The following is a 24979-nucleotide window of genomic DNA, read 5'->3' as shown; positions in this document are numbered from 1 at the left end:
AAGGGCCAGAGGCAGGACCCAGGGTACTACAGCCAGGGGCTCAGCCCCAGCCAGCCTGGCTCCAGGAAGGGCAGGTCCTGCTTGAGAAACCTGAGCTCCTTCTGCATGAGGGTCACAGGGGAAAGGCTGCAGGTGTTGGTAACTGGGCTTCAATAAAGCCTTTCATACTGTCTGCCACTGCATCCCCCTGGCTGTGTGGGCAGCTGGAGGGGTTAGGAAGGGGCTGGGTGGCCGAGCATGAAGAGTGGAGGGGAATGGAGATGAGTGCAGCAGGCAGCCAGCCACCAGTGGTGTTCCCCAGGTCTCTTTAATGTCTTTATCAATGATCTGGATGAGGGCACTGAGGCTCCCTCAGTGAGTGTGCAGACCCCAGGCTGGGTGGGAGAGTTGAACTGCTTGAGGACAGGAAGGCTCTGCAGAAGGATCTGGCCAGGCTGGATCCGTGAGCCAAGCTCAGCTGCTTGAGGTTTAACAAGACCAAGGTCCTGCCCTTGGGTCACAACCACCCCATGAAGGCTCCAGGCTGGGGGCAGAGTGGCTGGAAAGCTGCCCAGCAGAAAAGGACCCAAGTGATGTTTGACAGCAGTGGTGGCCAGCAGGAGCAGGGCAGGGATCATGCCCCAGGACAGGGCAGCGGTGAGGCTGCATCCCACAGACTGTGGCCAGTTTTGGGCCTGACTCCAAGAACATTGAGGTGGTGGAGTGTGAACAGAGAAGGGCAATGAGACTAGAGAACAGTTCTGGTGAGGAGCATCTGAGGGAACTGGAATGGTCTAGCCTGAAGGAGGGTGAGGGGAGACCTGAGGAGCATGCCTGGGCTCCCCAGAAACGGGAGGGGGCTGAAGAGAGCAAAACCGCCGAGCGGCCGCCAGGGGGCGCCAGTTAGCATCGGCTAGCGCCGGTACGCAGACGGCAGCGGAGCAGCGGAGCTCGCCCCGGCCCCGGCCCCGGCCCAGCCTCCCCTCGATCCCTGCCTGTCCTGGCAGGAGGTGCTGCTGGATTAGTGGCCGAAGCCCCAGCGAGAGGAGGAGCAGCGTCAGAAGCACGCTGGCAGCAAAGTGCTGCTGGGGACAGAGCTGTGGCACCTGCTGCCTCTGGGCTCAGCCAGACCAGCCCCACGCTGAAGGGCCCTCAGTGCCCAGTGCTCCCAGCTCAGAAACACCAAAGCCTGAACTCGAATGACCAGGAAAGCAGCAGGCAGCTTTGATCTCTGGGTAGAACATTTCCTCCAGAGGCCTCCCCCCCTGGAGAGCAGCTCAGCAGGGTGGGAACCTCTCTGGACCGATCCCTGTCCCATTTTTACTTCACCACAACCATTAGGCTACAAAAAACAACCCCACAGGACCTGCAGCTGAGTAAAAGAATTCAGCACCCCCAGGCCAAGCAGCTGCCCTGCAGCAGGGAGCAGGCTGAAGCACAGGCCAGGGGATGCACAGCAGCATTGGCTTCATTTGACTGTATTTAAATAAAATAAAGGGGGGTAGAAAATAAAAAGGGAGAGAACAGGCACTAAAATGCAGACTGCTCACACCACTGTGCACCCATGGAGCCCCCCAGGCAGGTGACAGCCTCCTCCCCGACCCCAGCAGGCTGTGGGGTGGAGCCCAGTCCGTGAGAAGCTGATCCCAGGCAGCAGCCTGACAACAGCGTCAGCAAGAGTCAGCTGCCAGGCAGCAGCCAGGCCGCTCCCTGCGAGACCCAGAGGAGCAGAGAGGGCACCCAAGAACCACCAGGCCACGTCCCCCTCCCACCACAGCCTCCCCCCCTGCACGGTGGGCAGTCTGTGCTGGTGGGGCTCCGCTCTCAGAGCTTCTTCAGGCGACTGTAGAGTTCCCTTTTGCTCTTCTCGCCGGCCCAGGTGCGGCTCTTGGTGCGGAACCGCTTCAAGTCCTCCTTGAAGTCCTCGTGGTGCATGGGCCGATAGCTCTGGGGCTCGCAGAAGCTCTGGGGAGAGAGCAGCAGAGCATTGCTGGGGGTGGAAGACACCTCAAAACTCAGCCCAAGCATCAACCCAGCACCACCGTGGCCATCAAACCCTGCCCCCAGCTGCCGTGGCCACAGGTGCCTGGAACGCCTCCAGAAGAGGCCCCAGCTCCCTGGGCCTGCCTTCACAGGAGGTGCTCCAGCCCTCTGAGCAGCTTCATGGCTTCCTCTGAGCCCACCAGAATAAGCAGAAGCAGCCCCCCTCACCCAGGGTAAAGCCTTCATAGCAAAGCCAAGTGCTGCTCAGGTTACAGCCACTGCAGAAGCCAACTCAGCGACTTGAAGGACCCAGCCCCCAGCTCTCACCCCAGATCTCCTGGCAGGCACCAAGACACAACCCAAGTCTGTCAGCATTCACTTGGAGCTAGCACAGATTGGAGGAATGCTTGGTGGCTGGGAGCTGGCTAGCTCCTGCTCCCCTCAGCAGTGCATCGAAGGCTGCTGTTGGCTGTTCCATGCTGCCATCTTCAGGCCCTCGGTCCTCCTACCTCGGGAGAGGGCCCCAGAACAAAACCTGGGCACCCACTGCTGCCGGGTGCCAGGGAGAGCCAAACCCACAGGCAGCAATCATTGCTGCCAACAGCAGCACCCCAAGTGCTGGGAGACCAAATAGCCCTCCAGGAAATCACACCCAGCCAGCTCCAGAGAGGCCCAGATGTCTCACATCCCTCTGAGAACAGGCACCAAGAGACAGAGCCCCAGAGACACTCTGAAGTGGGGGAGGCTGAATGGGACCAAAGTGCCAGTGAGGCCTCTGCAGACATCAGAGCAGCAGGGAGAAGCAGCTGGAGGAGAAGAGTTCAGCCACTGCCATGCTGAAGCAGCAGCAGCTCAGTGAAACTCCAACCTCTGAGCACCAGGAAGAGCTGCTGAGCATTTGGTTTCTTTTTTGGGCATCAGAGACTGGAAGGTGCAGCAGTGGATGGCAGCTTCAGACTGGGGATTAGGAGGAAGTTCTTTACATGAGGGTGGGGAGACACTGCAACAGGCTGCCAGGGGAATGTGGATGCCCTCTGCCTGGAGGTGTGCAGTGCCACGTTGGATGGGGCCTTAAGCAGCCTGGGCTGGGAGGTGTCCCTGCCCCTGGCAAGGGGATTGGGGCTGGATGAGCTTTAAGATCTCTTCCAGCCTAAACCATTCTGTGGCCCTATGAACTGCTCCCAGGGCAGAGAGCAGCACCAAAGAGAGCAGGGAAAGCCACCAGCAAAAGCAGCTCAGCTGCAGAGAGGAGGGGGAAGGAGCAGGAAATGCAGCAGTGGTTGGCTGTGGTGGCCTCTCCTGGCGGTGTGGAGGGGTGAAGAGCAGGTTACTCACACGGCAGCGCAGGAAGAAGTCTCTGTAGCCACCCTTCAGGACGTAGAGCTCGGGGTAGTGCAGCCTGGGGTACTCATTGCCCAGCCGGTCCCTCTCCCTCACGAACCGGCACCTGCAGCAGGGACAAAGCCACCTCAGGCCCTGCGCTGCACAGGCACCACAGGCCAGCAGCTCCCACCCAGCCTTCCCACGCCTCAGGCTACAGAAGCCAGGAGCAGGCCCACAGGCTGTGGCTGGCTGCTGGTGCTTTCCCATCTCCAAGCACAAGTGGGTGAGGGAGGGGCTGGGGCTGTGTCTGCCTGGACTTCAGTAAAGCTCTTGCTGCTCTCTCCCACATGGTGAACATCTTGCTGGCTTAACCAGCTGCTGGCTGAGCACAGAGTGGTAGGGAATGGAGAGGACTCCAGTTAGTGAGTGGTCACCAGTGGTGTTCCCCAGGGCTCAGCACTGGGGCCAGCTCTCTTCAATCTCTTTATCCATGACCTGCATGAGGGCATTGAGGTTTCCTCAGTCAGTTTGCAGGTGTCCAGTTTGGGTCTCAGTGGTGGTCTGCTGGAGGCCAGGCTGGAGCAATGAGTGACACCAATGGGGTGAGGTTCAACAAGGCCAAGGGTCCTGCTCTGGGGTCACAACCACCCCAAGCTGGAGGCAGAGTGGCTGGAAAGTGCCTGGTGAGGGCAGGGGGTGCCAGCAGCTGGAGGGGAGCCATCCCTGGAGGGGTTTCAAAGCCATGGAGATGTGGTGCTGAGGGAGGGCCATGGGTTAGCAGTGACCTGGCAGTGGTGGCTTACAGCTGGACTCGACCCAAACCCTTCTCCAACCCCAGGATGCCAGCCCAGCTCACCACCACCATTCACATCATGGCTGTGCCACACCTCTGCCAGGCTGCCAAGCAGCAGCTGCTCAGCAGGAGCCCTGGCACAGCAGCTGTGCTCCCCAGAGGGGTGAGGCACAACTCACATGCGAGGGCCGCGCTCGGAGGAGAACTCGCAGTGGAACACCAGGATCACTCGCTTGTTGCCCGAGGGCTGGATTGGCTTCTTCAGCAAGTAGTCTTCCACATCTTCCTCCATGTGCAGGTTCACAGCACCCTGTGAAGGCAGAGGCACCACTGAGCAGATGCAGCAAGTGAAGGAGAACCAATAAACCCATCCCAGGTCCTTGCAAGCTGTTTGCTCATCTTCTGTGTCCTGGAGGAGCTCTGGCAGCTCTCTCCAGCCACTGGGAACAGCTTCAAACCCAAGCCTGCCCCAGGCTGCCCAGGGCAGTGGTGGAGTCCTCCTCATCCCTGGAGGGGTTTCAGAGCTGTGGAGATGTGGTGCTGAGGGCCATGGTTTAGTGGTGCCCTGGCAGTGCTGGGGTCATGGTTGGTCTGGATCTCAAAAGGTCTTTTCCAGCTTAAACGAATCAGAGATTCTATGATCCCATTTAAATCATTTGATCTCCTGATTCTGGCTTCCCTGGATGCCAGGATACTGACACCAAGCATCCTGGAACCATCTCCCTGCTTGCCACACAGGCCACCTCCTCTGCTGAAGGCCAGTGGAAGGCTCCTTCCTTTTGAGGGAGAAGTCACTCAGCAGAGCGAGTGTGAGCCCAGCGGCCTGAGGCTCAGGCTGCACAGGATCAGACCCCAGCGGGGCACCTTGGCTCTACCACCCACACAGCCTCAGATACTGGAGGCAAGAGCAGCCCCACACAGGGCTGGGTGACCTGTTTGCACCCTCAGACACCTCCACACCCCTACCTTGATGTGCCCTCCCTCGTACTCGTAGGGGTACCGGCAGTCGATGATCACGCACGTCTTGATGGAGCTGGCAAACTTCCCAGTCAGCACAGACACAATCTGAAACAAACCCACAGCTCAGCTGGGTTGAGATGCCTGTGTGCCTTCCCCTCAGCCAGCAGAGCAGCCTCCCTGCTGCCCCCCAGGACATACCATTTCTGAGTCAATGTACTTTAAATCCTGGTGTTTCCCATCGACGGTGTGGAACAAATAACCCTGCAGCAGAGAGACAGCAAAGGGTGAGCCATGGGGGACACAGCCTGGGCTCCATCCTGGAACAGGCTTTGTGGACAAGAAGCTCTTCAGCCAAGCTCAAGGGTTAAAACCAAGTTCTAAACATCCAGGGACAGAATCTTGGTTCTGGCTGCTGTGCTGAAGGGATTTTGAAGAGTTTGAGTTGGGTTTGTGCCCAGCACAAAGCACCCAGCACAAAGCACCCAGCTCAGCAACAGCCTTCCCCAGGCATCTGCTACCAGTGTCTGGGGAGGCTCAGCAGCCCATGAAGGTGATGGCAGGGCTAGAAGCCCTCTGCTGTGAGGCCAGGCTGAGAGGGGTGGGGTGGTTCAGCCTGGAGAAGAGAAGGCTCCAGGGAGACCTTAGAGCAGCCTTCCAGTATTTGAAGGGGCTCCAGGAGAGCTGGGGAGGGACTTTGTACAAAGGCAGAGAGACAGGGTGAGGGGTGATGGCTTCAAACTGGAAGAAGCTGGATTTAGATGAGACATGAGGAAGAAATTCTCCCCCATGAGGGTGGTGAGGCACTGGAACTGCCCAGAGAAGCTGTGGAAGCTCCAACTCTGGAAGTGTTCAAGGCCTGGTTGGATGAGGCTTTGAGCAGCCTGGGCTAGCAGGAGGTGTCCCTGCCCATGGCAGTAGGTTGGAGCTCCATGAAGGTCCTTTCCAACACACACCAGCCTGTGGTTTGGACTGCTGAAGAAGGGAAATGCTTTACTTCAGCTGGTTTGAGGCCAGTGAAACATCCACATTAACCCTTGGCCATCAAATTACCTTGGAGAAGTCCCCAATGAGGTCTCTCTGGTCACTGTCCAAAATGCTTTCAATCTCTGCTGTGGAGGACTTTGTCTTCACCATTTTCAAGCTCTGGAAGAAGACAGCTTCAAGGTCAACATGAGAGCAGACAGCAAAGGGCCTTTCCCCACAGCAAAACCTCAGGGGTTACTCTGAAGCCCTGAACTCCAGCTCTGCCTTGGGATGAAGGCAGAACTCAGGCTCAGCACCACACCACCACCAGCTCCCCAAGTCTCCTGCACTATGCAGGGACAGCAGAGTGGTGCTGGAAATCCCCCTCAAAGCTCTCCTGTGACCCTTCACAGCACACACCCAGGTTAGATCCCTCCTGACCACTTCCTGGCTACAAAGCTGGATGCCAGGCCACCAACCGTGGAGTCCTCAGAAGATGCTCCAGGCAGGCTCCTTCTCTTCTTGCTCTTCCCTGGAGAGTTCTCTTCCTGGGACCTCTCCATCCTCTTCTGGGTGCTTCTTCCTGCAGCACCAGGCAGGGCGGCAGAGCCGAAGAGCCTGCAGCGCTTGGCCTGCAAGGAAGAGCTGTCAGAGGAACCAAGCCAGGCTCAGGCTCCCAGCCTGCCACAGAGGGAACCTTCTGCAGGATCTGCCCAGGGGCAGAGGGCACACACTGGAACCCAGGGGGTTCCACCTGAACAGGAGAAGGAAGTTGTTTGTTGTGAGGCTGCTGGAGGCCTGTCCCAGGCTGCCCAGAGAGGTTGTGGAGTCTCCTGGTGTGGAGAGCTTCCAACCCCCCCTGGGCACTGTGCCCCTGGGCAAGCTGCTGTGGGTGCCCCTGCTTCAGCAAGGGCCAGGTTGGACCAGAGGTCCCTTCCAAGCCCTACCCTGATGGGGTTTGGGGATTTATCCTCATTAGCTGACAATGTAGCAGCAGATTAAGGAGTTTTGCAGGAATCTAAACTCTCTTCATGATCTATTATCAGAAGGTGGAGCTACAGGCACTTCAGGTCAGGCTGTGCAGGATGTCTTGGAGGCATATCAACAAGTATCTGATAAGGGAAGCCAATATCTCCCCACATTTATCAAGTCACTACCTGCACACACACACAATGGGCATTGTTCCCCACTGCCAAGGCCTTCCAGGAACAGGCTTTGGAGATAACAGGACACTGGAGGGGCCAGTGGAAGGGGCTCATGCCAGATGCTGGGTTGATGTCAGCAGGGGGGACTTGCCCCAGCAGTAGGAACTGCAGGCAGAGCAGCAAGGTGTGTGTGCTGTGCCCCCTGTGCCCTCCCAGCTCACTCACCCTGCTCTCTGCTCTCCTCATCACCAGCGGCGCCGTCCACAGGCTCGAGACGTCGGAGGGCAGCTCCTCGTCGTGCTGGGGAGGGAAGGCAGGGAGGCAGCAAGTTCATTCTCCAGCTCACCACAGGTCAGACTGTGAGGGCAGCAAAGCCTGCTGCTGGCTGGCAGGGCAGCTCTGGGAATTTAACTCAATCAATCAGTGAAATAATGGAACTGAACAGAGATGGGCTGCAGGGTGGGGGCAGGCTGCTGGGCTGCAGGAGGGGAGGGGGGCAGGCCCCAGCAGCTGGCTGCTGGGCTGCAGGAGGGGAGGGGGGCAGGCCCCAGCAGCTGGCTGCTGGGCTAACAAGGAGCTTCCTCCAAACCCCTAAGCACTTCCAACCCAGCTAGCAGCAGTCCTCTATTGAAGTGGCTGGAAAGCAAGCTGTCAGCTCCAGCTCTTTCAGCAAGTTGCTACAGACAAATACCATCAGCACTTTGATGTCCACATCCTCCTGCTGCAATCCTCATCTGCCAACAGCAAGAGCTCTGACCACAGCTGCTGCTCATCCCCAGTAAATCCCCACTGCCTGCCCCAGGAACCAGCACAGACACTGAAACCTGAAGAGCTAGGACTCCCTGCTGGTTTAGAGCTCCCATGCTGAGCTCTGCTAGAACCCACATGTACCACAGACACTGCTGGCAGACAGAGCTGAGCTGGAAATGTCACAGAATGGTTTGGGTTGGAAGGGACCTTAAAGCTCATCCAGTTCCAACCCCTCTGCCATGGGCAGGGACACCTCCACCAGCCCAGGCTGCTCAAGGCCTCATCCAGCCTGGCCCTGAACAGCTCCAGGGAGGAGACACCCACAGCCTGCCTGGGCAACCTGCTGCAGCGTCTCCCCACTCTCACTGTAAGTGTAAGATGTGCATCCTGCTTCCCTCCTACCTTCAAGTCTTGGTCATCAAGCAGCTCTGCAAAGCCATCATCATCTTCACTCTCAGAGGAAGGCAGAGAAGAGTGCTGCAGAAAAGCTGACCTGCAGTTCTCCTGTTCACCCACAGGCAGCTGAGAGGAGAGAGTTTTAGCAACACTCCTGGGCAGGTTGGTGTAAGCCCAGAAGTGAAGGCAGCCCTCTCACTGCACAGTTCCAAACAGAGACCCCACACTGAGTGCCAGTGCCTCTGTTTGACCTCTCCACCAGCAGAGAGCTTCATTCACCTCACTCAGCACCAGGCCTCTGCTCTGGCAGAAGCTCTGCAGGGCAGGTGCAAAGGAGTGAGAGGGATGGTGTCAACAGCAACAAGAATTCACACCAGCTCTGAAGCTAAGCACAAGACCAAGAGTGCCAAGCAGGGTCAGAGACTGGTTTGAGTTGGAAGGGACCTTAAAGATTCCAGCTCCTGCCATGGCAGGGACACCTCCTGCTAGATCAGCTTGGTCAAGGCACAGCCAAGCTGGATTGGAACACTTTCAGGCTTGGAGCTTCTACAGCTTCCCTGGGTAAGCTGTTCCAGTGCCTCTCCACCCTCACAGGGAAGAATTTCTTCCTAAGGTCTCCTCTAAATAAGGAGGAAATTAATCCCCATAAAGCTTAGCCCCCAGCTCCCTTTCTGTGCCAGGACCAGTCATCTAAGCAACAGAATATGAACAAGGAGACACTGTCCTCCTCCCTGGACAGCAGGGAGGCACACAGCTGGCTTCATTGCTTAGAGGCAGAGGCACCTGGAACATCTGCTGTGAGAGCAAAGCCAGAGTGAATTGCTGCATTTCACACCTCTGACCACACTTCCCTGACCTCTGCAGTGACTCATCCTGCTGCAGGACACTCCAAGTTCCCACCCTCTGACCACCCCAGCAGCCAAGCCTGAGCACTTGCTCTTCTGTGAAGCTTTGATAACGAGTTATGAAGCTGCTGCAGCTGGCAGATGCAGAGGGGTGATTAGCAGCATTGTCTGGGGATCAGGATGTGGCTTCCTTCTCCCAGATGGTTGGGGTGCAGAAGAATAGGTGAGAACTTGTGAAGAGCTCTGTGGCACTTACCAGCTGAGCCTGAGATGAATTCTGCCTTGGGCCAGGAACATCTTTGCCCTCCCTTACATGCACAGGACAACGAGAGGCTGGTTTGGTTGGCTTCTTAAACTCAAATGATTCCTGGATTGAAACAAGAACAGGAGCAAAGTGATCACTTGCCCAAGATGAGACACTCTGGGAGTTGCTGGGATTGGTGCAGCACTCCAGCTCTTGGCTAACTATTTGGCATCTTGAAGTTCCCTGCTGCCACCAGTCTGGAGGGGAAGGTTTTCAGACTCAGGATGGTGCACCAGGGATTTATTTAAGCTAATCAAGATTTTATCCTCTTGGTATCACCTACACAGAATCATTCAGGTTGGAAGATCAGGCTGCCCAGGGAGGTTGTGGATGCCCCCTCCCTGGTGGTGTTCAAGGCCAGGTTGGTTGAGACCTTTAACCACCTGGGCTGGTGGGAGGTGGATGATCTTTAAGGTCCCTTCCAAGCCAAACCATTCTGTGAATCACCCACAAGTGCAAGGCCAATCCCTTGAGCTCCCCTAAGAGAAGCCAGGCAAAGCTCTGTGGCTGAACCAGAGCCAGGCAGAGTGAGAGAAGCCCTTTTCTACCCCATCTGCTGCTGGACAGGTGTCCTAATTCATTCCTTTGGTGGGAATTAAAGGAGTGGACAGTTTCTGCTCCCAAGGCACAAGCAACAGGACAAAAGGAAGGTTCCCTTCCACCACCAGAGAAGCAGCACTTACATTCTCCTTATTTTCATCTTGCTCCAGCAGTTTAAAGTCACTCTCCAGGGAGTCAGAATGGTTCCTCTTCAGAGCAGGGCTGGATCCCAGGAGGCTTTGCTACAAGGTGCACACAGAAGGGCCAGGTCAGTTTTGTGCAGCCTCCTCTTTGCAAAAGAGGTGAACAGTGTCACTGTCCTGAGCTGCAGGTACCAAAGCACCTCAGCTCTGCTGGGGACACAGCCAGCTCACTGAGGTTTCACACCAACAGCTACGAGGCTTTGAGCTTAGGAGCTGCAGTTTTCATCAAGTACCACACAGCAGCTCTTCTTGAGGCCAGCAAACTCATACAGCTATGCAACAGAGTTACCCAAAACCCACTTAAACCACACAAGAGTCCCCCAGCATTGCAGCAGCAGCCAGCAGCAGCCCAGCAGCAGCCTCCCTTACCGGCAGGGAATGGATTCTTCTGAAGGGGATCCGGAGGCTGCAAGAAGAAACAACCAAGAGCTTGTATCAAACACAGCAGCAAGGGGAGTGGAACCCACTTGTTTTTCCCCACCCCTCCATAAGCCCCAGCTCACCACCAAAGCAGTTCAAACAGAATTGTACTTACTTTAGCCTGCTGGACTCGAGAATTGCTCTCTCAAACCTAAAAGCAAGAGAGATGCCTCACAGTCAGCACCCAAGGACAGCAGCCCCAAACCAACCTCCTGCTTCAGTCAGGGAGCTCTGCTGAGCAGAAGCCAACAGTTTCTTGATGACTTTGTCTTCCTCAGAAGCTATTTGTAGTCACCTGTCCCATCCTAGCCCTTCCAACGCCAGCCAGAGCCCTTCCAATGCCAGCCAGAGCCCTTCCAACACATCCTTCCCAGCAGTGCCTGGGTGAGCAGCTCAGCTGAAGGAAGGGAAGCTCAGTGAAGCAAGGACCAACAGCTGAGGCTCAGCTGGGTGCAGTCAGAGACCGAGGGCAGCAGCTCCCTGCAGCTCCCCTGGCCCCACAGCCCTGGGCACTGGTGAGGCCACATCCTCGAGTCCTGAGGTCAGTTTTGAGCCTCTCACTCCAAGGACATTGAGGAGCTGGAGCAGGCCCTGAGAAGGGCAACCAAGCTGGGGAAGGGTCTGCAGAACAGGGCTGGGAAGGAGCAGCTGAGGGAGCTGGGGGTGCTGAGCCTGGAGAAGAGGAGGCTGAGGGGAGACCTTCTGGCTGCCTGCAGCTCCCTGCAGCGAGCCAGAAGCCAGGTGAGGTTGGGCTCTTCTCCCAAAGAAGAGGGCACAGGACAAGAGGAAACAGCCTCAGGCTGCCCCAGGGGAGGTTTAGGTTGGCCACTGGAAGGGTTCTGAAACGCTGGCCCAGGCTCTGCAGGCAGGTGGGACAATTCCAGGCTAAGAATGGCAGATTCCAAGCTCACAGCAACTGCTTGCTGTCAGCTGAGGCACAAAGCACCAATTCAGCTGAGAGAAGACTGCAGCTTACAGGGAATTTGGTGCAGCCCAGACTCCTGGCAAGGTGCCCATGTCACACTCAAGCAGTTGGTCCAACACCACAGTAACTCAGACCCAAGGCTAGTTAAGCACTCTGGGACACAGACAGGCCCCAAGCCCAGCACCTCTCCTGCAGAGCACTACAGCTTCTGGAGGCTCAGGAAGAGCCTCCTGCATGTGTGCCAGCAAGGCAGAAGCCACCTCCAGCCTCTCACCAGTCCCAGCTGGGGGGTGGTGGAAGCTGAAGCACAGAAGTCAGGCTGCACATCTGGATACCTACGTTTCCTCCATGATGTCATTTGAGGCTGCAGGTCCAGGGGAATCCAAAGCACAACCTGCAGAGAGAGAGAGTTCATCTACTGAGCAGAGCCAGGAAGCAGCAAGTATGGGAAGCTGTGGAGGCTCCAAGCCTAGAAGTGTTTCAAGCTAGGTTGGATGAGGCCTTGAGCAACCTGGACTAGTGGAAGGTGTCCCTGCACATGGTAGGAGGGGTTGGAACTAAATGATCTTTAAGGTCCCTTCCAAGCTAAACCAGTCTGAGACTCTGTGGCATCTAAAGGGCAAGAGGCTGGGGCCAGACTCAAGCCAGTGGTGCTCAGTGAGAGGACAAAAGGCACAAACTGGAGCCCAGGAGGTTCCACCTGAAGCCAAGGAGAAATTTGTTTGGTGTGAGGGTGCTGCAGCCAGGCTGCCCAGAGAGGTTGCAGAGTCTCCTGGTGTGCAGAGCTTCCACCCCCCCTGGGCACTGTGCCCCCAGGCAAGCTGCTGTGGCTGCCCTGCTGGAGCAGGGCTTGGGCTGGGTGATCCCCAGAGGTCCCTTCCAACCCCACCACGATGGGATTCAGGGATCAGTTCTCTGTCCCTGGAAGCCAGGGAAATGCAGGAGGCCTTCCATGCCTTGCTGACACTGGGGGGGCTGGGAGAGGCCTACCTGAGTCTGTGGACTCCGAGGACTCCGTCCGCTGCAAGCCGCTGGGGCTCCTGCCCGCCAGCCCCTGCTCAGCATCTGCACTCTCACTGGAAGGGAAGGGAAGTGTTGGGCCTCAAAGCACAGGCAGGGAGAGGCATTTCAGACAGGAATTGTCCTGGCTGCCTTCTGGTCACCAAAGGTTTATGTCCTGAGCTTCTGCCTCCACAAGCAACAGGCACCCAGAGGTTCCACGAGGAGAGCCTTCGGTGTGAGGCTGCTGGAGCCCTGCCCCAGGCTGCCCAGAGAGGTTGTGCAGAGACTCCAACCCCCCCTGGGCATTGTGCTCCTGGGCAAGCTGCTGGGGGTGCCCTGCTGGAGCAGGGCTTGGGCTGGGTGAGCTCCAGAGGTCCCTCCAAGCCACCCCCATGCTGGGATTTGGTGACCCAGAGCCTGAGTGACAGCAGCTCCTGGTCCAAGGCCTGTACGAGCCCAGGCAGGGACCCAGCTGCTGCCCAGCTGCTGAGCCCCATCACACCTCCATGTCCTGTGTGGGGAGGGCCCACAGCAGCTCCAGTACAGACACACACCACATGTAACCTTACTCTGTATCACCTTCAGGTAGGGAAGAGCTCCCTTACTGTGGCTCCTCCAGCACATGGGTGAATCAAAAGCCCACCCCAGGGTGCAAGCTACAGCCTTAAATAATGAGCAGAGAGGAATCCCAGGAATCTGAAAGGGGAAGGATCATAAAGCAAGCAGGTGATTGCAGCAAGGAGCATGAGCCAGAAACAGCAAGGGAAGGAGAAATACCAGGTGGAGCACTAAGGGCAGGGCAAAACAGGAGCAAAACTGAGACAAACTGCAGAGGTTACTGTGGGGATAATGAGTTGGAGTCTGGAGGAATAGCAAAATGGGATTGAGCAACTGCCTGGCTGGAGCTGTGGGGAGGGAGGAGCAGCAGAGCCAGAGCCCGGAGGCTGCAGCAGTTCCCCTGTGTGAAACTGGAGAGAATGGGGTGCAGGAGCCAGGGGAGGGTGGCAGAGGGGTTGGAGTACTTGGGACACAGATCTCCCTTTGCAGCAGGGAGTGAGAAGAGAGCAGAGTTGATGCAGCTAACAGGGCATGGAGAGGGGACACAAAAGGACCAGCAGGAATTTGGGGGAGTGGGAAAAGCAGCCAGGCCTGCAGGCAGAGTCCAGAGCAGGAGATGGTGGCACATGGTGGGACCCAGCAGAGAGAAGATGGCCCAGGAGACAGCAGCCGTGGCCACACGTGGGCCAGAAGAGCAGGGGCTGCCACGGGGCTGGGGAAGGGGTGGCCCAGGCTCAGGGTCCCCAGAAGAAAGGGGCAGCAGAGGAGATTTGGTGGGGTGAGGGGCAGCAGAAGGGGGGTGGGGAGAGCAGAGCGCCGCAGGGTGGAGGCGTCAGGAATGGGTGGGAGCAGAGGCCGGGGGCGCCAAGAGAGGGGTGGAGGTCCCAGGCTTGCAACGGCGGGGGAGGGGGCACAGGGGAAGACTCCTGGAGGCCTCATTTCGGGGAGGGGGCAGGGAGAAACAGCTCCTCGAGGCCTGGCTTGCCGTGGGGAGGGTTAGGAGGGGTCCCCGGAGCCTTAGCTCCCAGGGAGGTACTTAGAAGGAAAGAAGGCAGAATGGGATCCTCTAGGCCTTGCTTCTGAGGGGAGATGGAGAGTGAGAGATCCTCCAGGCCTCCATTAGGGGAGGATGGGGGGAGGGCAAGGAGAAGAGATCCACGAGGCTTCACCTGCTTTTGGAAGGGAGAAGAAAAGCTCTACGGGGCCTCAGTGTTTAGAGGGGGAGAAGGAGGGCAAAGGAGGTCCCTGCGGCCTTGCCCCTGAAAGAGGAGGGGGCAGGGAAAGCAACTTCCTCGAGGTTCTGCAGTTGAGGGGTGGGCACAAAACCACCTCCTGGAGACTTTGGGGGGGTTGTGAGGAAGACCTCCTAGAGACCTTTCCCGGGGGGTGTAGGACAAGACCTCTTCGAGGCCTTGTTGGAGAAGGAGAGAATCTCAAGGTGCCAGTACTGAGGGGAGCAGGGTGCAACGGAAAGAGAAGAAAAACTCCTCAAGGCTTTGGGGTTTTGCCTTTTACCCCGGGGAGGGGAAAGAAAGAAAAGAAAAGAAACGAAGGAAAGAAGAAAAAGCAGAAGAGCTCCCCCGGGCCTCATCCGGGGTCCGGAGTAAGAGAGATGCCCTGGAGGCCTCGGATAGCGGGAGGCGAGAAGGGAAGCGGCTGCCCTAGGCCTCGCTTGGCGGCCAGAAGGGAAGAAAGAGAGGACTGGGCCCTTGGAGGGGAATTGGAGGAGGGGGTAGGCGCCAGGAGAAGCGAGGGAAGCGGGGAGGGGGCAGGCTTTGACTGACCTTCTTCCCAGCTGCTCCATGGTGAGGCGAAGATCGGAGACCGGCGAGAGGTCGGCTGGAAAGAGAGACTTGACCACACCTGATGCAGCTGGAGAGGTCGGAGAAAGGAGGAGAAGGCGGCGGCGATAAGAACCTCCCCGTGTAGGATCCATGGCAGGCGAAGGTCTCGCTGTCAGCGCGGCCCCCGCCGCTCTGGCCCCCGCCGCTCTGGCCCCCGCCGCTCTGGCCCCCGCCGCTCTGGCCCCCGCCGCTCTGGCCCCCGCCGCTCTGGCCCCCGCCGCTCCCCGTCTGCCGCTCCAAAGCTGGCGCCAAACTTCCCCCCCGCCAATCGAAACGCGCCGCTGCCCGGGGGCGGGTAATTTTATGTGGTTCTCCCCGCCCACTGCGCTCGCGCCCACCAATGGGGGTGGCGGCGCCTGCCCCAATCCCCGCCTCCGGCTGTTGCTTGACGTCGCTCCTGCCCTATGGGGAAGCCAGCCAATGGGGTGGCTTCGAGGGGCGGGACCGAGCGCCAATGGGAAACTATCTTTCCCAGGATGCAGCGCGGGGAGGGGGCCGCGCTCCGCTGCCGGCGCCGCGCTGCATGCTGGGAAGTGTAGTTCCCGCTCAGACTGCGCCGCCTCTGCCGGCCCTGCGCCCGAGCAAAGGCCTAAGCCTGAGCCCAGATGAGGGGAAAAACGCATGAACGCAGCAAGTAAACTGCGCCTCGGGGAGCCGAGGAACCTCTCCTGGCCGTTTTTCCTCGAATGAGATCTTTGTGAGACGAATAACCCCAAGGGAAGCAGCAGCTGCTCACGTGAGGTGTTGAGAGCAAGAGGCCCAGGGGAAAACAGAGACCTGCTGGGCCTGAGGAGGCCACAGCAGTGCTGGCAGGGCTGGAAGCCCTCTGCTGGGAGCCAGGCTGAGAGAGTTGGGCTTGGGCAGCATGGAGAGGAGAAGGCTGCAGGGAGAGCTTCTGGAGGCCTTCAGTGCTTCAAGGGCTGAGCAGAGAGCTGGGGACAGAGTTTGGAGCAGGGATCCTGCTGGGACAGGAGAAGGGGTGGTGGTTTGAGCTGAGAGAGGGAGGGTCAGACTGGGGAGAAGGGAGAGATCTTTTGTAGCATGAGGGTGGTGAGAGCCTGTGCCAGGCTGCCCAGAGAGCTGGGAGCTGCCCCATGCCTGGCACCATTCCAGGCCAGGTTGGTTGGGGTCCTCAGCAACCTCGGTCTGCAGATGCCCCTGCTGGCTGCAGGGGGTTGGACTGGATGACTGTTAAAGGTCCCTTACAAACCAAAGCACTCCATGATTTGATTCTATGCCTACAGCCCTGAGACAGGGTTCCTGGAGTGATGGAGTGGGAGAGGAGAGCAGTGAAGGCACAGCATGCTCACCTCAGCCTGGGAGCAGCAGAAAGCAGGCACAGTTGGGCCAAATAACCCCTGCAGGCCATGCCTGTGTCCTCTGCCTTCAGGAGCTGTGATACTTATCCAACACTGCTATTTGCCTTGAAAATGGATGCACACCCAGCTCCCCAGAGTGCATCTTCCCTACCTCTTCCCACAGCCATGGAGCAGGATGAAGGTGGCAGTGGTTGTGCTGTGGGAGGGAGAAGGCTGCTCTTACAGTCTTGCATGAGCAGTCCCCACCACCATAAGCAACCTCATGGCTCCACCCCGAGTCCCTCTCTGGGGTGGCTGCATCCCCACACTGCCCCAGCACAGCACACCATGAAAGCTGCCGAAGAGCAGCGTGGGCAACCAGAGCCTCTTGCCTGCCCCTCTCCCGCTTGTCTGTGCATCCTCAGTGCCTGAAAGGCCAGCTGGGGCACTGGCACGGCGACATCCGGCCTGGGCAGACACCTCTGTGCAGGACAACACATCTTTAATGCTCCAGAGGACCTGGCAGGAGATGCAGCGAAGCAGAGAGGGGTCCAGGCGGCGAGGCCGCGGCGCGAGGCTGCAGCGGTCCCGCACCTCCCCTCTGCTCAGCAGGCCCAGGGCGAGGCGGGGAGGGTCTGCCCTGTCAGCCGCACTGCTGGGTGACGGTCTCCTGGGACCAGAGCCAGAAGTAGGGGAAGACCTCGGTGAAGGACGCCTGGCACCGGAGGAGCTGCTCCGTGCTCTCCGCGTGGCGGAAGGTCGCTCGGCCGGCGTCGCAGTCCGGCTGCGCGCGGATCCTGCGGGGCGGCCGCCGCAGCGCCGCGTACCGCCGGTCCCAGCCCGGCCGCAGGGCCCAGATCTTCCCCATGGCCGCGCCGAGCGACTCCTCCCTCCCCACCGAGCCCAGGGCCACCCCCACGGCCCAGCTGGGCCCGTTTCCTACCCCCACCTCCCAGTAATGCCTCCCAGATGTGAACCCCTGGGAGCCCAGGACGCTGGGGCTGCCCAAGAATCTCTTGGGGGTGCTGGGGAGGTTCTGCTGCCCTTCTCCCAGCCTCACGCTCCTGCAGTCCTCAGAGGGGACCAGGTCTGGGCTCATCGTCTCTGGATCCAGCGTCACCCTCACTAACACATGAGAGAAACAGCACCCAGCATGGTGGGGGTTAGAAGGGACCTCCAGAGATCATCCACTTCAACCCCCCTGCTCCAGCAGGGCACCCACAGCACAGTGCCCAGGGGCACAATGCCCAGGGTGGGTTGGAATCTCTCCATACAAGGAGACTCCACAACCTCTCTGGGCAGCCTGGGACAGTGACCAACACCCAGCAGCTCCTAACCCTGCTCCACCCAGGCACAGGCAGAGCCAGAGCTGCTCCTTCACCTGGGGTGTTCTACTGCCATCCCGTGGCCATCCCACAAGGCTGGAGAGGCGCCACTGCACCCTGCCACCACCCGAGGTCCTCTGCTAATGGGACTCTAGGTCATGGAGGGCACTGCAGCACCAGGGAAACAGGCACCTCAGGTTCCTCATCCCTGAGAGGGCAGTGGTGCCAGGGCCACGAGGCCCCCACTCTGCACCTAAAAGCCACCTCAAAATGCAGCTGGCCCCTCTGCTTAACTAGTCTCACAAGTCTTGTGAGACCTGGGATTGTTCAGCCTGCAGAAAAGGAGGCTGAGAGGAGACCTGGCTCTCTGCAACTCCCTGCAAGGAGGCTGGAGCCAGGTGGGGTTGGTCTCTTCTCCCAAGGAACAAGTGACAGGAAATGGCCTCAGGTTGCCCCAGGGGAGGTTCAGGTTGGCCATGAGGAACAGTTTCTTCCCCTTGAGGGTTGTCCAGGCCTGTCCCAGGCTGCCAGGGCAGTGGTGCAGTCCCCATCCCTGGAGGGGTTTCCAAGCCCTGGAGCTGTGGTGCTGAGGGCCATGCTCTGGTGGTGCCCTGGCAGTGCAGGGTTAAGGGTTGGACTCCATGAGCTTAGAAGTCTTTCCAACCAAAACCATTCCACAATTCCATGCTTTTCATTTGTGCCAATCACCTCCAGCCACTTACCTCTTTCTCTGTCCATCACACTCAGCACTTTCCCTAGAGGAAGGAAAAGAAGACACTGAGCCTCTCCTGCTCTCGTGGCATCTCTGCAGGACACCAACCAGCCACGGAGCTCCCTCCCCACCTGCACAGCCCCGGGGTCCAGCAAAGCCCACCTGGGGGACAGGCCCTGGCTGGAGCAGGCTGCTCTGCCCCCAGCCCTGCACAGCTGCACCCAGGCAGTGAGGACCTCCTGCTGCGGCCGGGGCAGCACCGCAGGGAGCCGGCGGTGCCTGGCACATCGCCCACGGTGTCTTTGCCTTACCTCTGAGGTCGGCCAGGGTGGCTGTGAGCAGCTGGCTCAGCTCACAGAGGTTCCCCACCTGCCTCTGCAGCTCTGGTGAAACTGGCTCCGGGACTGGGACCTTCGCTGCCTCGCAGCTGAGGGGAGAGCAGCGCGGGGAGGAGCTCAGACCCCAGCAAGAACCATCCAGGAGGGAAACAGGGGAGGACCTCCTACAGCAACTGAGCTCAGGGGACCTATCCCCCTGCACTGGCACAGGAACCCCATCCTGAGCAGGGGGTGCGCTGACTTCTGATCCCAGACAAGGTCACAGGAAGCCCCAGACGCTCAGGAGGGCCGAGCCAGCCCTCTCTTGGCTCCTGCAGTGCCTCCAGAGCTCTGCCTGAAGGAGCCATGGGGGCAGAGCGACGCCAAACCCATTCCATACCTGCTCAGGGTTCTGTCAACATCCTGGAAGAGAGAAAGCTCCAGCTCAGGGCTGGCACTGCCCAGAAGGACCTCGGTCCCCAGTTGGAGTCTCCTCCTGGCTGCAGGGTGATGGGGAGTGGGGGGTGGCACCATCCCCCTGGGGACTTAGTCACTCAAATCCTCAACTCAGCCACACCTGGTGCTGCAGGGTCCCAGCCCGGCCCCTGGCACCACACTGCCCTTCGGCCCCAGGCTGGGGTGCCAGGTGGGTGTCCCCAGCACCTGGCTCACAGGGCCAGGTGGGGGACACAGCCTCACCATGAGGAACTCAGCTGCCGGCTGGTCACGTTTCTTCTCGATCTCTGCAATCGCCCTGTCCAGCAGGGACCTCCTCTCCGCAGCTCTGGAGACGTAGTGGCTGCGCTGCTTGGCAAGCTCCTGGTGTGCCTGGGCCAGCTGGGCCAGCAGAACCTCCTTCTGCTCCTGCAGGAACTGCTGCAGCTCCTCAAAGGTGTCCCTCAGCCTCTGCTGCTCCAAGGCCACCTGGCTCTGCAAGGAACCCACACAGAGGCTGTTGAGCTCTAGGGCTCAGGGAGCCAGCAATGCAGAGAGAGGGGCAAGGATCAGAGGGGAGAGGGTTTGGGGAGAAGCTGGCAAAGTCCTGCCTCTAGGGAGCAATCACCCCCTGCAGCAACACAGACGAAGAATGGCCTGCAGGGAAGCAGCTCCATGGAGGACCTGGCAGTACTAGGGACAAGTTCACCACGAGCCAGCACTGTGCCCTCATGGCCAAGGTCTCCTGGGGGGCATGAAGAGTGTGGGCAGCAGGTTGAGGGAGCTTCTCCTCACCTTCTGCTCTGCCCTAGTAAGGCCACAGCTGGGGGACTGGGCCCTGTTCTGGGCTCCCCAGTTCCAGAGAGGCAGGGAACTGCTGGGGAGAGTGCAGGGCAGGCTGGGGAGCTGCTGAGGGGCCTGGAGCAGCTCTGGGAGCAGCAAAGGCTGAGAGCCCTGGGGCTGAGAGCCTGCAGAAGAGCAGCCCCAGAGGGCAGCTGAGCAATGCTCAGCAAGAGCTGAAGGCAGCCTGGGGGGCAAGAGGCTGGGGCCAGGCTCTGCTCAGTGGTGCCCAGGGACAGCACAAGGGGCAGAGGGCACAAAGTGGACCCCAGGAGGTTCCACCTGAACAGGAGGAGAAAGTTGTTTGTTGTGAGGCTGCTGGAGGCCTGTCCCAGGCTGCCCAGAGAGGTTGTGGAGTCTCCTGGTGTGGAGAGCTTCCAACCCCCCCTGGGCACTGTGCTCCTGGGCACTGTGCTGTGGGTGCCCTGCACTGGATGACCTCCAGAGGTCCCTTCCAACCCTTCCATGCTGAGCTTGAGGGATTCTGTGAAGAGCAGAGAAGGGAGAGTGGTGACAAAGCCTGGATGCTGATGAAGCCAAGGTGCTAGAGGAGTCTGAAGGAGAGCAGGTTAGACTGGGGATCAGAGACAAAGAGAGGGGGAGAGAGAAGAGTGTGGTTATGGAAGAGGAGCAAATAGCTGTGGGGAGAGATGCACCCATGAAGAGAAGTGGGTGGGCAGGTGGGGGCATGGGGAACCACACACCAGCAGGACATCGCTTTGCTCTTCTCCTCCAGGCTTAAGATCTTCTTTCTCTTTCTGCATGAGCACCAGGTCACTCTGGAGCATCTCCTGGGGAGAGGGGGGGGAAGTCTGTCACTGGCAGGGTTACACCGGCAGGAGTTTGATGATGTCAGCTAACAGCCCCCGTGGGGTAATGGCAGGGGGGGTTGAGCTCAGCTGGAAGAGCTCAGAGCCAGCTCCACCTCTCCCAGAGAGGTGAGGGAGATCCCCAGGCACAGCTGGTTTGGCTCCTGAGCAGCTTCATGTGGAAACCCTCAAGCCTGTGGTCTGGGCTTGGGAAAAATAACTTGTGGTGTGGGTGGTGACATCTGTGGGGAGAGGGCTGCTGAGCCTCAGCCACACTCCACAAGTTCCCTCCTGCTCCTCCCAGCCATGGCCAGAGGCAGAGCAGAGAGGACCCCAGCCCACACTGAGGGGTGCAGTTGATGTCCCCTGTCCCTGGCTGGAGAGGCATCAGGGACTGTGTGGGGCCGCAAGGGGGGAGAGATGCTGGGTGGGCTGAGGGGAGGTGGTGAACAATGAGGGAGCCATGAGACAAACAGCAGCCCCAGTAGGGTGGGGGGGGGATATGGGACCCCAGCCCATGCCCTGAGGAGGCCCATGACCAGAGGAGACCCCAGCCCCTGCCAGGTGGGGACCCCAACCCATGACCAGAGGAGACCCCAGCCCCTGCCAGGTGGGGACCCCAACCCATGACCAGAGGAGACCGCAGCCCCTGCTAGGTGGGGACCCCAACCCATGACCAGAGGAGACCCCAGCCCCTGCCAGGTGGGGACCCCAACCCATGACCAGAGGAGACCGCAGCCCCTGCCAGGTGGGGACCCCAGCCCCTGCCAGGTGGGGACCCCAGCCCCTGACCAGCCCCCAGCCCCTGCCCTGAGGGTTCCCTACTCCGCGCCTGAAGCAGACCCAAGCCCATGCCCCGAGGGACCTCAGCTCCTGCCCCGAGGGCACCCCCGCCCCTGACAAACAGGGGCCCTGGCCCCGGCCCCGCGGGCTGCTGCCCCTCGGCGGGGGCGACCCAGCCGCCGGCGCTGCGCCGCCTGCCCCGCGGGCCGCGCCGGGTGCTGGCGGTGCGCAGGTTCGTCCCAGCAGCGAGGGCAGAGCGGGCGGCGGCAGCTCTCGCAGAACAGCCCCAGGGCCTCGCCGTGCCGCCGGCAGCGGGGCCGCCCCGCCTCGGCTTCCAGCTCGGCCACGGCGCCCAGCGCCCGGTTGGGCCGCGGCGAGCCCGGGCCCGGCGGCGCCCGGCACTGCGGGCAGGCGGCGGCGCCGGGCGCCTCCAGCAGCGGCGGCAGAAGCTGTGGCCGCACTCGGTGAGCACCGGCTCCGAGAACAGCTCCAGGCACACCGAGCAGCTCGCCTCGGCCCGCAGCCGCTCCGCCAGCGCCGCCATGGCCGCGGCCGCCCGGGGCGGGACCGGACGGGGCGGGACAGCCCCCCCGCGCCGCTGTCGGTGCCGCTCCTCCGCCGCCGGCTCCCCACAGCCTGGGCCGGGGAGCGCTGGGGAGGGCTGCGGAGATAAACGCGTGGGACGTGCGGTGTCTGAGAGCAGGTCCTGCCGTGGGGCGCTGCTGTTCACTCCCACAGCTGAGCAGCGCTTCGGCCGAGGCTGAGCAGCACTCAGCCCAAACAAGCCCCTGCTATCAGCCAGCCACAGAATGGTTTGGGTTGGAAGAGACCTTTCAGATCACAGAGCCTCCAACCAGGTCACCGCTGAACCGTGGCCCTCGGCTTTGAAACCCCTCCAGGGCTGGGGACTGCACCACTGCCCTGGGCAGCCTGGGTCAGGCCTGGACAGCCCTCAAGGGGCAGAAATTGTTCCTCATGGCCAACCTAAACCTTCCCTGGGGCAACTTGAGGCTATTTCCTCTTGTCCTATCACTTGTTCCTTGGGAGACCAACCCCCACCTGGCTCCAGCCTCCTCTCAGGGAGCTGCAGGCAGCCAGGTGGTCTCCCCTCAGCCTCCTCCAGGCTCAGCACCCCCAGCTCCCTCAGCTGCTCCTCCCCAGCCCTGCTCTGCAGACCCTTCCCCAGCCTCATTGTCCTCCTCTTGACATGTTCCAACACCTCAATGTCTTTGGAGTGAAAGACCCAAAACTGACCCCAGGATTCAAGGTGTGACCTCACCAGTGCCCAGCCCAGGGGCACAAGCCCTGCCCTGCTCCTGCTGCCCACATTGCTGATCCAAGCCTTGTTCAGCTGATACCCCACAGGCTGTGGCTGCCAATAACCTGCAGATGACTCAGGGCACGACAAGGCTGCTGGTGGCAGATGCCACCCCAGGCTGTCCCCCTGCAGCGCAACCACCTCTGTGTTACTCCTGAGGCACTGCCACCCCCAGCTCGGCACCTGCTGCGGGCTGCGGTGCCTGTGCCATGCCCCCACCGCGCGTGGGAGCTGCAGCTGCAGACTGTTGACGTTGGAGCTGCTGAAGGTCACCTGGCCATGGTGAAACCCTGGCAGTGCCCAGCAAAGAGTGAGTGCTGCCGGTGGGGGCTGCCAGCCTGGCCACGCCGAGGTGAGGAGGGGGCTGGCTGCCCTCAAGGTACCCCAGGTAGGTCTCAGCACCACGGAGGGGGCACCAGGGGCACCTCAGTGGCTGCTTTGCCAAAAAAATACCAGAACCCACCCATCTGGGGGAGGAGAAGAATGGACAGTGCTGGGCCTGTGGTGCTGCCAGCGTGATGAACACAAGCTGCTGAGCACCACTCAGCTCTGCTCTTAATTTGTCCCTCCCTAATTGCATCAAGCCCTGATGAGGGATGTGAGAAGGCTGCTGGAGGCTGCTGCCAGGCCCTCTTGTCCCACACCAGCACCTCCCTGCCCCAAACCAGCCTCATCACACCACATTTAACCTGCCTCAGACTCCACACCATTCCCTGAAAGCCCAAACTGCTCCCAGGGACTTGCAGGCACCACCTCAGCAGCAGGCTCCTCACGGCGGCGGCGTGGGGCTGGTGGCCCTTGGCAGCATCTCTCCGGTGCACAGGAGGGGTTCATACACTTGGTAAGTCCTGGGGCAAGGACTTGGCTTCTGCAAGGGCATTAATAGGTCCCAACAGCTTTTCCCATCATCACTCTGTTTATTGATGCCACTGTCCAACACCAGCCCTGACCCCACCCTCCCCACAGCACCAGCAGCCAGCAGCCCAGTGCACAGCGGGGAGCTGCTGGCACTGCCTCAGCCACGGCCCAGCCCTTTGGGTGCATCTCACCCAGCCCAAATACAGAAGCTGTGAGGAGGACAAGCCACCAAGTACCAAGCCACTATAGACAGGAGCTCAAACCAGCAGTGAGATGTGACCTGTGTCCTGTCACCACAGCCTGGGAACAGGCAGGGAACCCTGGCAGCCAGGTCTCCCATGGGCAGCCCCCATCTGGTCATGGCTTTCCTTGGAGCCATCCCAGGACCTGCTCATGCATCTGGGGCAGGAGTCCTGTTGCTCTGCCACAGTCAATGCCACCAGCAAGGGCAGGAGTTGATGCCACTGGCAAAGGTGAGGGTGTCCTGCTCGCAGCAGCACGGAGCAGAAGAGCAGACCTCAAGGTCTTGCCCACAGGTCCATCATGACCCTGCAGCACCCAGGACCTACGTCCCGTGACAGCTTGGCAGCGCCTGTGGTGCAGCTCTGGCGGCGGCAGGAGGTCTCTGGTGGTCACCACACACCCGAGGAGGTGAGGATCAAGCACTAGAAATGAGAGTGTGGAGGAGCCTTGCCGAGGGGGATCCTACCAGGAAAAGGCTCTTTTACTGCAGCTAGGATTTTTATTCTACTGGATGATTGCACCACAGCCCCCAGAGCCGGGCAGGCTCCTAGGACACAGAGAACTGCCCTCCTCATCTGCATCCTAATCACCTCCCCACCTTGGTGCTCCTTGTCACACCCAGCCCTGCAGAGCCAGGACCAGGCAGCAGCTCTGCAGAGCTGCTGGACAAAAGGGACTGTGCCAGAACGAAGCCTCCAGGGCAACCTAAAACCTAATTAAAAAAATAACGTTAAAAAAATCCCCAGAAACCTGACCCAAGAAAGCAACCAAACCACCTCCCAGTCAGACCAAAGGAGAGCTCCAGATCCTGGCCAGCCTAAGCCTCCTCTTCCAGTGAGAAGTTCCTCCAGGTTTATTAAACACCCAACCAGTGGCTTTAAAAAGCAGTGCCGAGTCCTACTCTGGCCCAGCCCCCTGCAGAGGTTTCTTCTGCTCTTTGCTGTGTTTTGTTGGGTTTGGTTTTGTTTTCCCCAGTGGTGAGGATTTCCCCCTGCCATCAGCTGCTTGTGGCAAACCGGACAGAGCGATTCAGAGCATCCTTCAACTCTGCCGCGCGCTGCTTGCTTTCATTCATTAATTTATTTCCCAATCAGCCTAAGCCGTCTCC

General features: G+C 59.8%; 2 protein-coding genes across 2 annotated transcripts; both read right to left on the bottom strand.

The window, feature by feature from the left end:
• Window positions 1-1738: 1738 nt before the first annotated feature.
• On the bottom strand, window positions 1739-15025 carry CDC25A (cell division cycle 25A). Its single transcript, XM_054171295.1, has 16 exons — window positions 14874-15025; window positions 12520-12605; window positions 11869-11923; window positions 10720-10755; window positions 10554-10590; window positions 10125-10223; window positions 9394-9504; window positions 8299-8418; window positions 7372-7446; window positions 6481-6633; window positions 6089-6181; window positions 5237-5299; window positions 5045-5143; window positions 4258-4388; window positions 3298-3409; window positions 1739-1944 (listed from the first exon to the last, which is right to left on the bottom strand). Exons 1-16 carry the CDS (start codon window positions 15023-15025, stop codon window positions 1804-1806), a joined length of 1563 nt encoding a protein of 520 aa, XP_054027270.1. The 3' UTR covers window positions 1739-1803.
• A 1849-nt stretch (window positions 15026-16874) lies between these two features.
• LOC104299213 (E3 ubiquitin-protein ligase TRIM7-like) lies at window positions 16875-22004 on the bottom strand. Its single transcript, XM_054171294.1, is given in 8 exon segments — window positions 16875-17356; window positions 18279-18311; window positions 18580-18695; window positions 18986-19008; window positions 19285-19515; window positions 20565-20651; window positions 21575-21885; window positions 21888-22004. Coding segments are annotated over 8 exon segments (1392 nt in total). The 5' UTR covers window positions 21997-22004.
• Window positions 22005-24979: the final 2975 nt, after the last annotated feature.

The sequence above is a fragment of the Dryobates pubescens genome, chromosome 21, assembly GCF_014839835.1.
Source record: "Dryobates pubescens isolate bDryPub1 chromosome 21, bDryPub1.pri, whole genome shotgun sequence".
Taxonomy (NCBI): domain Eukaryota; kingdom Metazoa; phylum Chordata; class Aves; order Piciformes; family Picidae; genus Dryobates; species Dryobates pubescens.
This window is presented reverse-complemented; position numbering and strand designations above follow the sequence as displayed.